This window comes from Papilio xuthus, unplaced genomic scaffold (genome assembly GCF_000836235.2).
Source record: "Papilio xuthus unplaced genomic scaffold, Pxut_1.1 DF828952.1, whole genome shotgun sequence".
NCBI lineage: Eukaryota > Metazoa > Arthropoda > Insecta > Lepidoptera > Papilionidae > Papilio > Papilio xuthus.
Genome location: NW_013529697.1, coordinates 7,371,572 through 7,384,131, shown reverse-complemented (window position 1 = coordinate 7,384,131; position 12,560 = coordinate 7,371,572). Strand labels below are relative to the sequence as shown.

General features: G+C 34.5%; 1 protein-coding gene across 3 annotated transcripts; it reads left to right on the top strand.

Annotated features, from left to right (window-relative positions):
* The first annotated feature begins 1,012 nt into the window (after nt 1–1,012).
* Nucleotides 1,013–11,305, top strand: Eaat2 (Excitatory amino acid transporter 2). Of its 3 annotated transcripts, none has more exons than XM_013320757.1 (10): nt 1,013–1,031; nt 5,331–5,486; nt 5,842–6,175; nt 7,859–7,993; nt 8,417–8,625; nt 9,219–9,390; nt 9,699–9,893; nt 10,021–10,155; nt 10,499–10,604; nt 10,910–11,305. In XM_013320757.1, the coding sequence occupies exons 2-10, from the start codon at nt 5,348–5,350 to the stop codon at nt 11,057–11,059; spliced, it is 1,575 nt and encodes a 524-aa protein (XP_013176211.1). In that variant the 5' UTR covers nt 1,013–1,031; nt 5,331–5,347; the 3' UTR covers nt 11,060–11,305. The 3 variants fall into 3 exon arrangements, with proteins under 3 accessions (XP_013176211.1, XP_013176196.1, XP_013176205.1); XM_013320742.1 differs by lacking the exon at nt 1,013–1,031 and adding an exon at nt 4,063–4,162; XM_013320751.1 differs by lacking the exon at nt 1,013–1,031 and having other exon boundaries at nt 5,155–5,486.
* Nucleotides 11,306–12,560: the final 1,255 nt, after the last annotated feature.

Here is a 12,560-nt window from a genome sequence, read left to right as displayed (position 1 = left end):
TATAATAACATTTTTAATAAAGGTTCTTTTAACTTTTTTTGGTTATAATAATTTTAACGTTTCCGCAAAAAAAGATGAAAAAATATCAAAATGAACGATTGCTGTTTTAGTAAGCAATGATTATCGTATAGTACTTTACAGCGAATGTACATATTATAAGCATTTGTAATAGGATTTTATGAAATGTTTTGCTTTTCCAACGTATTATTCCAGATTTATTTCTTAAATAGGATAAGAGTGACAACGTTTCAATTTAAACTGGAAGCGCCATCTATGTTTCTTAACTTAAAACATCTATGAAGAACTTAGTTAGGTTTCAAAAATTGTTTCTTATAAATTCCGATAGATGTCAGTATTTTTTATGTACTAAGAAAATTGTTTTAGGTTGTTCACATGTGTTAAAATTAATATTAGCCTCTTATTCCAAATTCAAAATCAAAAGTTTTTTTTTTAATTTTTAAAACGAAAATATGTAAGTTGTGGTCGTGAATTCCAGAGAAAACTTTATTTCAATCTGTTCCGTTACAACTAGATGAGTCTAAACGGCTTACCGTTGATTTGTGAGGTCATTATTTCTGTATAAAACATATTGGCGTCCCTCTCGTAATTACCGAACAGATAACAATACGTTTTAAATTGGAATTTTGGTCTCAGAAACCCACGGTTAATACAGTGATTGAGAAAATGATGTGCGCGTGCGATCGCACCCTATAATAAAACTTTGATAAATAATAGAAGCTGATTGAAATAACCTTGATCACGAGATGCAGTCCCAATGCAGTTGGCAATCGCCCTCATACCAAGACAACGTGGCCGATGTATAAAAATAAAAAACAATATAACTGGCCAGTTTAGGAAAGTTTGAATTTAGAACTTGTCAAAATAATTTTAGTGATAGCCAGTGTTTAATGTTTTTTTTTTAAATAATAAATTAAAAATAGAATAGTTTTCTTTGATATTTGTGATCGTGATAGTTATATTTATATTTTTAAAGGCGTCATAAAAATATTTCAAAATTAAACAAATCAAAGGTAAGTGGGAACAATATCTTATTAGTTTTTCTTTAACAATTCATTAACATTTGTTATTATAAATTGTATTTTCGATAATAATTTGATAAAAATATTGAACTATTATGAGAAAGTTGTTAAGTGCATATACATTTATACAATTGCTTATTTATTAGTTACCAGCTGTCTTAAAAAAACATAATTAGTAGCCTATGCGTTCTTCCAGAGTATTTTCTATATGTAAGCCGAATATTATCGAGATTCGTTAAGCCGTTTTGGAGATAACTTAACAAACATTCGTAATATTAGTATGATTATTACAATTTAAGATATGCTAATATCAGTGATATGTCGATTGAAATCATTTATAAATGATTTCGCATCGTCAGGATCATTAAACGACGAGACAAAAGGACGTTGACCTCCGATTGTAAACTCTGTGCGGAAGAGGAATGCATCTTTCAATATGAGTTTGAACAGTCAAAATTTTACCAAATGTATGGATGGATGGTTGTTTTTTACAACGTATCTCCAGAATGGATCTCGCTGAAATTCGATATAGAGTGTGGAAGAACACATAAGTTATTTTTTTTATTCCATTTGGACAGAGTCGTGTGCGACGGTTAGTATTTGTGTAAAAATAATCATCCTGTTATTGTCTTTAATTAAACAAAGGCAATGTTTAAATGTATGTATATACATGTGTTATGATTGAAATTTAACCGCGAGAATAGCAGCTTAACTTATAACATTAATTAATTCAGACTTTATACGCCCATATTGTTATTCTGTGGTTAGTAACATATACCTAAACTAAAACAATGGTAGAGCCCGCTTTAACATCTTCGCACGAATTGACCCGGCTCGCCCGGTCAAATACCACGACCACACAGAAGACATGCGTCAAGTGGAAGCAATTCCGCGTTTTGTCTGATGAGTGTGCGTCCCGGAGGCCTAATTTAGTCCTCATTCCCTTTCCACCCTATTTCTTATAAGGAAAGGATGGGAAGTGCAAGTGGACATTCCGGATGAAGATGCATGGAAGGGGAAAATATTTTATTTCTGTCGACCTCTCCTCCGTCGATTAGGCAACGCATATGCAATTGCGTATGTCTATGGGCAATGGTCACTTCGCTATTTCAGCGATTTCAGATGAACGTTCGCTCGTTTGCCACCTTATGATAAATATAAAAAAAACCTTTATATAAGGTATTGTTATCTCCGTTTTATCAAAGATAATGACAGATATGAATATTTGTTTTATACAGAGATTTTCGTCTGAAAAAGCAATAGTTATTCTGTGCTTGTTAAAATCGTCAGTTTATAATCTGACTCATGTTATTATTATTACTATAAAATCTTATACATGCGTCTTATTTCTTTAAGAGATTCAGTTATATCTTATATTTTATTTTACAAACAAAACATGTGTAACATAAAAATACGATTACAAAAGATTTCTCACGTGTGTTTATCATTTTTCAGATAAAATATTTATTATTTTTATTTATATTTATTTAACATTATTATAGAAAAACTAGCTGTCGCCCGCGACTCCGTCCGCGCGAGATTAAAAATAGATGTTGGCCGATTTTCAGACCTACTCAATATGCTCACAAAATATCATGAGAATCGGTCAAGCCGTTTCGGAGGAGTATGGGAACGAAAATTTTGACACGAGAATTTTATATATAAGATAATTAAGTTTAATAAATTATGTACTTACTTGTATTATTCAAGTTCACATGCTTATTAACCGTAAAACAAACATAATACACACACACACACACACACATATATATAACATTGTAAATTTAATAGTAAAGTACATTTTCAAAATTTTGCAATGTTCATATATTGTTTTCATTAGTATATTTTGTATGAGCGTCGGTAGCTCAGGGGTCAAGCACTTGACTTGCAATCTGCAGGTCCTGGGTTCGAATCCCGTCTTGTACCAATGTGTTTTTCGATTTCCGATTTACATATTTACATTTATCCGACGTTGTTACGTTGAAGGAAAACATCGTGATGCAACCTGCATATATCTGACAAGAAATTCAAAGATATCTGTGAAGTCAACTAACCCGCACTTGGCCAGCGTGGTTGAATATGGCCTAATCACCCTTAACTTAGGGTAGACTTTGAGCCATTCGGTGGGGACTTATAGTGAGCTGATGATGATGATTTTGTCTGCAGAGCGAGGTCCTGGTGATCCCTCAGACAGGGTATCACCAGTTTGTACACCAGTCCTCAGCCCGTAGGGGAAAAATAAAGTAATTTTTTTATCATCATAATTTTATATTACCCAATAAATGTAAACCAAAAAAAATGTTAATTTTACTCTCGTATTATACCGCTACTCTGCTGTTCCCTATATATACAAGAATAAATCCAGCCAAACCACTGTAATTAAATTATGTTAAAAACCTGCTTGCAATTGATATCTTTATAATTGTTATCATTTTGGTTAAATTAATTTAATTGTTAAATATAATGCTTTAAAAAAACTTTTAACTTTAACGTAATAAGGTAACACTTTTATTAAACGAAATCATATTATCAATCATCAAAGCGAATGTTGCCTACATAAATCCGCAATTGCACATGCTCGTCTTTAATCGGAGGAGGGTACTTACAGAAAGCGATCCCTTTCATTTGCGTCCCTTTCTCGGTCAAGTATCCCATTCCCATCCTTTACCTTCATTACCTTATTAGAAAAAGATGGGAAGGGAAAGACTAAAATTAGGTCTCAGGAACGGACACTCATCTGACAAGCCTCGGAATTCTTCACGCCTGTGTGGTCGTGGTATTGCACATTCGTGTAGTTGCTGGCGTCTATTAGTTTTATTACACTTATGTATACCAGAATCACTTTTTGTGATACATATTTAGGGGTAAACCATATTGACGTATATAATATCAACGGCGGTGAAAGGGTTAAAACACCTGTTGTTTGGTTTGATATTATAATTAAAAAATTATCTTATCTTTTGTTTTAATGTGTAATTTGTAAGGAGACTTATTTTAATTGCATATTGTCATTTCAACAACGAAACTGAACACATGTTCGATGGAGGATACAAAGTTGGAGAAAAATTGTGAAAATATTTTTAATAATAAATTAAATCAAAAAACTACAAACAAATACAAAGGTATTTCTTTAATTTTATTTTTAAACAATTTATAGAGGATATGTAAATAGTTAAGATGTTAGAACTATTAATATATTAAGAGTGGTAGAACCCGCTTTAACATCTTCGCACGAATTGGCCAGGTTCGTCCGGTGAAATACCACCACCACACAGAAAATAGGCGTGAAGTGGAAGAAATTCCGCGTTTCGTCTGATGAGTGTGCGTCCCGGAGGCCTAATTTAGTCCTCTTTCCCTTCCCACCCTTTTCTTATAAGGAAAGGATGGGAAGTGGAAGTGGACTTTCCGGATGAGAGGATGCATGGAAAGGGAAAATATTATCTTTCTGTGCATCCTCTCCTCCGTCGAGTAAAGGTAGGCAACGCATATGCAATTGCGTATGTCTATGGGCAACAGTCACTTCGCTATTTTAGCGATTTCAGGTGGTTGCTCGCTCGTTTGCCACCTTGTGATATAAAAAAAAACTATATTAAATTATGTTTTAATTCAATTTAAAATATCAGGTCATATTGTACGTATCACACTGAACACACTCTGATCAAATATCAACTTTATCTTAACGCAATAAGGTTGAAATATCTTGATGAGTCAATGATATCTTTATGCAATTGTCGTAAGTCTTGAGAAGTTAACCTTTGACGTATTCTTATTTCTATTTATATGCAATTGGTGACGTTTTATATAATCCCCTCCACGTACGTCGCTTTAAATAGAAAAAAAAAGAATAGATTAAACGTAGTCTTATAGTCATGTTCATAGGTTATTTTAACCAAACATCGCGATAATCAATGGATGCGCGCGCAAATTCAAATATGGCTTCCGTGCGGCCATCGAATTGCTCGTTCTTGTTTCCTAGTTTCGCGCGATCCATCGCTTTGTATCAACGTGTTATTTAATAAAAGTCAATAGATAAAACCGCGTTGTATAAACTACAACAGGTTTTATGTAGTAAAGAAAATTAAATAGAATTTTTTTAGGTCAATTTCAAATGAATTGATGAATAAATAAATATTAACACACTTATTATTTAAAGAGGATAGATAACAGTTTTATCTTTTAGGAAATAAATTGTTTTTTTATACTAAATTTAAGGCTAAGTTTTTACCAGATCAAGGATCTGGCTTTTAAACACGAATTACCAAGTTATGGAGAAAGGTGCGCGCCTTTCAGAGTACCTTTTTGCGACGATGGGCTCGGGAGACCGAGGGCCGAAGACAACAGAAGACCGGTGCGCGTCCGTGGAGCCCACCGGCCTCAGGAAATGTCTGGTTGACAATGCTATGCTGGTCGTTACATTAATTGGAGTAATTGCTGGTGTTACAATCGGTAAGTCAATTTTTAATCAATTATCTCTTATGTATTGAAGAAATATAATATAATATTATTTTTATAAAATAAATAAACTGTCCCAAATTACTACTAAAAAGTTAAGTTCATCGTTTAATTAATTAAAACTGAAAATAAGGGCAAGATAACATCGAGTTTAGTATGTTACAGCTAAGGACACTCGCATTGTTGTAAATTTTAAACTATTTAATTCAATAAATTAGGTTTAATTTAAAACATTAACTGCGATAATCACTCATTAAGTAAAACCTTAATGTAGATTGTGTGTTAGAAATCTATGCTAAGCTGTTTAAGTACCCTTTTATGATAGTTGAACTATGTGTATTGCCCGCAGGTTTCGGACTCCGACCGTATCATTTAGGTCCGGATATGTTGATGGTTATATCTTATCCGGGTGAAATCTTCATGAGATTATTGAAGTTGATGATTCTACCTTTAATTATAGCCAGTTTGATAGCTGGCTCGGCGAGTTTGAACGCGAAGATGAGTGGAAAGATCGCTGTTCGAACTCTCTTGTATTTCATCTTAACATCTCTGTTTAATGCCTTCTTGGGTATTCTACTTGCCGTTTTGATACACCCGGGTAAACCGGAGCTACGAGACCAGACCAATGGGGTGCCGGATAAACGAGATCATAGCATATTGGATAGCTTCTTTGATATTGGTCGGTGAGTTGTTTACTTATGTATATTTACACAAAAACATATCTATACTAATATTATAAAGCGGAAGAGTTTGTTTGTTTGTTTAAACGCGCTAATCTAAGGAACTAATGGTCCGATTTTAAAAATTATTTTTTTGTTGGATAGTCCATTTATAGAGGAAGGCTTTAGGCTATATAAAATTAGGCTGCGCCCAATAGTTTTTCTTTTAATTTCGCGCGGACGAAGTCTCGGACGACAGCTAATTCGTATTATCAATAGACAGGACATTACAAACAAAAAACCGTAAAACCCAAGGTACAACTGATACAGTTTTCTTTAGTTTAACAATGTGACATTTATCTGAGGATATGTTTAAAAAGTTTGAAGAAAAGTGCTCGTAATTCACTTAATGTCTAATATTATCTTTGAATCTCTTTGCATTTACTATTTTAGTAGTCCCATGAAATATGTAAATACAATATTTATCTTGCGCTTAGTAATTATTTTATTTTATTTAATACTGTTTTACAATCTTACTAATATTAAAAAAGAGAATTTTTGGATGTATGGATGTTTGTTAGAAGGTCTCTCCAGGACGGTTCAAAGAATCTCGATGAGATTTAGCAAAATATTTGGCATACTGTGGAAAGACTCATAGGCTACTTACTAAGATTTTTTAACACTGCGTAGACGTAGTCGCGGTCGACAGCTAGTCGTTATAGTTCTAAAGATGACGTTATAAAATTAAAGTAAAACGAATCGTGTCGTTACCACGCCAAAACACCTGTCTTTTGTCAGTTCTAGACATCCTAGGGTTAATAACCGTAAAGTGGGCAAATAAAACAACAAATTGTAGACTGTATGACATTTTAAATTACCTATTGTAAGAAATAACATGACTTTATTTTAGAAGCGTATTATATATACATGGGTTTTGAATTTGTTTACCCATGCTGTAATAGGGATTTAAGATAGGGATTTACAAATTTAAATAATGATTTGAATAAGATAACAAATGATAAGAAATTCAGTGACAAAAACAAGCCAGTGATTTAAAATCCCAAAGGAAAGAAGTTCCTTACTGTGGATTTTTATTCACATGAATGAGTCTGTTCTGTTTCTGTTTCTTGTTTATGGCCCTCCCTCATCCAATGTCAAATGTTTATGGTTCTGTTTAAACTTGTTAGAGACTGGCAACAATACTCTGCTTGTAGAGAAGTCTACCTGAAACTGTTGATTAGGTAAATCTTTGGTTCACTGAGTTGAATGAGGTTGAATGAGTCTTAATAGATAAAGAGCGTCTGTGGCGCATTTAAACACTAGACGTAAAAAAACGAAATCTACATCCAGGTTCGATCCTTATCATGTTAATATGTTTCTGCCGTTCTTACGGTAAAGGAAAACATCGTTATGCAACCTACACATATCTGCGAAATATTCAAAGATATGTGTGATGTCAACCCGCACGGAGCCAGCGTGGTCGAATATGGCTAGGCTCTAAGCCCTTTAGTAGATTACGACCTGAAGACCAATGGGTCTTTCACTTTTACTGTATTTTTTTAGTAAATGTGAAGGAGGGAAATATCTTTAAGAAAGTAACATACTCCTAATAGTAATCGCCAATTCCACAATGAAATACTTCAATAATTGTGTTATGTTTGTTACCTTGTATAAATATAATTTAGTAAAATTTAAATATTTTTTCAGAAATATATTTCCGGACAATATAGTGCAAGCTACTTTCCAACAATCTCACACCGTGTACAGACCGGCGCCACTATTTGATAGCAATATAACTGGCAACGACACAGTTCCAGTCCTCGTCAGAGTTGTTTCTGAAAGGTAATGTTTTGTTGCATTTTGTTTATTAACTAACGCTGAATTTCCACTGTCAATATATTTTTTAATTATATCTTTGCATTAGCTATTGTTAATATTTTTGTTAACTAAAGCAATCTAATCTATAGTTTGTCATATTTTTTACAATATTTATGTAAATTAAACTCATTACTTACTGATTTAATTCTTACTTCTTATTAATGGATGTTTGTCAGAAGGTATCTCCAAAACGACTCGTAAACATAGAGCATAGTCTGGACAAGTACACAATCTACGTATTGATATATATTTTAAGTGCAAACGAAGTGTCGTGAAAAAGCTAGTTCTTTATTAAGTTTTTTGATTCTTAGATAAATATAAAAGTAAGTTTCGTTATAAATATTATTCATTGTAATGTTCGTTTACGCCATTTTACTTTAATTTCAGGGCAGGTACCAACACTTTAGGGTTGGTGTTTTTTTGCTTGGTCTTCGGCAGTGTACTCGGCAGTCTAGGGCCCAAGGGTCAGGTTGTGATTAACTTCTTCCAAGCGATCTTCGAAGTGACAATGAAGATGGTTACAGCTGTGATGTGGTTCACTCCAGTTGGAGTCAGCAGTATCATCGCTGGCAAAATATTGGGCGTTAGTAACGTCGGTAAAGTGTCGATATTTCTTTTTAAGATATTATTTTGTACAGTATTTCTATTATTTCCTGAAATCTATATATAAAAGAAAGTCGTGTTAGTTACACTATTTATAACTCAAGAATGGCTTTACCGTTATGGTTAAAAATGGGTGACGAGGTAGCTTAGAGCCAGGAAATGTACATGCTTTGAAGAGCTGCTGTTTATTTAACTTACTAATATTATAAATGCGGATGTTTAGATGGATGTGATGTGGATGGATGGATGGGTGTTTGAAGATATCTCTAGAACGGCTGAAAGAACATATAGGCTACACTAATTAAGTTTTTTTATATATCCACGCGAACGGATTCGCGGGCGACAGCTAGTATAAATTAAAGGTTCTTTTTAAAGTTACACTCGGCTAATTTCCTAGTTTACTTCTTATACCAATAGATTCTTTTCATTGTCTAGATTCTTACAATTCCTATATAATAAGGTATTTCTTGAAGAGGTATCAATGTTGTCAGGATAATTTTTACTAGGCCTAAAATATACCCCAGTATCAGAGAAAAGAGTTGAATTACCATATTTCTCGTCTTCTAAGATAAACATTTTTCAACAGTCCAAATGTTGTCCCAGCTGGCGTGGTTCATAATGACGGTGACGATTGGAGTGTTTCTGTACCAACTGGTCATCATGCAGCTGATATACTTTGTGTTCCTGCGTCGGAACCCCTACAAGTTCTACTTCGGCTTATCGCATGCGATGCTGACGGCTGCAGCCACCGCTTCGGCGTAAGAATTCTTTCCAAGAAATTATCTATTATTACTATCGTGATGTCAAGAGCGGCCAACTTTTTATTAAGTCCAGGATTCGATCCCCGCATGTGACAAAATATGTTCATCTATTGTATAATTTCAAAAATCGTCAGATAACTATTGTATTGTGCATCGAATTAATCAAAGTGGACCAGGGTTATAGTATTGGGCCTAGCTAACACTTAGGGTAGGCTCGAACCCCTTCATGGAGACGTAAACAAGCTAATACTATACCTGTTCCTGTAATTGAAGTGGTTAAAACGTCTTTTAAATTTATATTTCAGAGCTGCAGCTCTTCCAGTAACCTTCCGCAGCATGGAAGGTCGTCTGAAAATAGACCCTCGTATCACGCGATTCGTGCTTCCTATTGGCTGTAATATCAATATGGACGGCACTGCACTGTTCCTCTCTGTATCTAGTCTCTTTATATGTCAGATGAACGACATGGACCTTGGTTTTCCTCAGTATGCTGCTGTACTGTAAGTATTGGATTTCCTTCAACAGAAAACAGAAGGTCAATAAGCCTTATTCCTACTTTGTCTTGGTAACTTACTTAAGCGATTGAAATAATGACTAGTTTCAATTGACTTGTGATGTCTTTTACAGCTTGTCAGCGACTGCGGCATCGTTATCGTCTGCGTCGGTACCGTCCGCAGCAATGGTGCTGCTGCTGGTTGTACTGGCCACGGTGGACGCACCAACGCATGACGTATCCCTGCTCTTTGCCGTCGATTGGCTTGTGTGAGTTTTTATATTATGTTATTGGGTGTGGTAGTTGACTTGTGTGAATTGACACGGAATAGACGAAGGGTTGGGGCATTGTCCTTGCTATAAATCTAGTGTATAACTAATGAGTAATCATAATTGTTAATTGTCAATATGTCTATTCGTTTAATTATTTGTAAGAGAAGGGGGTAAACGAGCAGAGGGAACATCGAATTATTCATCGGCGCCCATCTGCAATACAGAGGAACTGCAGATGCGAGCTTTGTGCACTCTAAACTAATTAATAATTGAAATTTTATGAATTTTGACAATGGTTAGTACTAGAGGATTTTTCACTTATTTTATGCAATATTTACAGAGATCGTATCCGCACTACTAACAACATGCTGGGTGATTGTTATGCTGCAGCTGTCGTAGAACATCTCTCAAAGAAGGAACTTATGGCCTGTGATTCAGCTTTGACAGTCAGTATTTGGATTTTGTTTAGACTGCGACTTACTATATAGACTATTAGCAGTCACCCGGGACTACATCCGCGCGGGGTGATAAAAAACATAATTAGTAGCCTATGTATTCTTCCACACTATTTTGTATATGTATACCAAATTTAATGGAGATCCGTTTAAACGTTCTGGAGATACTTTCAGACAAACATCCACCCATCTATTCATCTATACATTAGAATTTATAATATTAGTAATAAGATTGCTTATTGATTCTTACTCTAACAAAAGCACCTCTAATTTAATCTAAAACTGTTTCGTTCCAGGAGCCAACAGAATCTAACGGCTTGCTGCAAACCTCAAATACAGAAGTGGACTTGGAGATCATAACATCAGGAAATAAATCTATAGCATCTGATGATGTCATCATTGATATGCATTTACGGAAGAATTCCACTGCATCTAACAAAGCTTAAGGAAAAAAGGTCTTTTAAATGTTATTTAGTGAGTAATGTTTTTTTTCAGTAATCATTTTTCTTGTACGAAATATCAATTTTCTAATCCCGATTCTAGGACTTCTTGAACTTTCTGTAACTTGGTAATGCGTTTAGTCTCCATGTATGTATGTGAATGAGGTGTTGAATAAACTATATTTGATTCTTTGGTTTTGAATAACGTTCTGAAATTAAATTATTCAAACTTTCGTGAGACACTCACGTATATTCATCCGGTGACGGCACAAACTAGTTTCAAGCCCATCGGGGGCCTTCATCAGGGTGAATAGGACTGGTATTATTTGGCCGCGGACGAGAGCGAAAGCGTGCCCGTGGTCCCGTCCCGATGCGTTGGAGGAACAGAGGGGTTTAGTGGGTATGCCTCCGCTATGGAGGAGAATCCCACATATCTACCACGTCCCCCCGGGGCGCGGAGTATGCATAAAGCATTCCCCTCTGAAAAAAAAGGACTGGTATTATTTCGCGGACGCGGCCCGTTGCTCACCGGCTAGTCGGTGCCACCGGACGAATACACGTAAGTGTTTAGCCGTTTTTATATAAGTTTAACATTCTTGAAATTCATACCCGGTTTTATCGATAGTCTTTCCATTTATTGATGATGTTTCGGTTGTGATAGAAAATATTTTTTTTTATCTATTGCTTTTACCTATTAATTTGCATTGCATTTATAGTGAAAGTCCAAAGGCCGTTGTAAACAATATTACTAATTTTACATTATTATAATAGTTACAATACCTAAGCGCGAATGACGTCCTTTCGTTACAAAGTCTAGTGACAGAATGAATAGCGGAGGGACATAAACGTCGACATTTTAGTAAGGCTAGTGTTGAGTCAATACACTAGCTCATTTCCGGATTTTCTTCCTCCTAACACTAATAACAACGCATTTGGACTTTGTGCTTTGTTAGTTGCAATTTTGAGTTTTGGTTTTTCTTTCTTTAATTTAATTTTGGTATTTGGCTTCTTTGGTAAAACGATATCTAATTATATAACCTTTGTATTATCTATTTGTTTTTTTTTTAATTTTACAATTGTTTTCTTTACGTTTAATAATTCTGAATAAAATCAAAGATTAACCTGTATGCTAAGTTTAAATATAACGTTATATGTATTGCTTAGGGGCCTTATAGTTTTCATAAGTTTTTATTCTTGAAAATATTCAAGTTATTTTGTAAATATCAAAATTTTAAATTTTTGAAAAAAAAAAACTTTTTGTGTAATTTGTTTAGTAAATAGGCTTTGCACTACGATGGTTAATATTAATGGAAGATAATAATGGAATTCATAATCAATAGTGTAGTTTGTTGGTATATAAATATGTCTTATCATTAACTTAGTATACGATAATGTAATCATCAGCTCACTATACGTCCCCACTGAGGGTCTCGGAGCCTACTCTAAGTTAGGGGAGACCTGGCCATAGACAACCACGCTGGACAAGTGCAGGATCATCATACATATG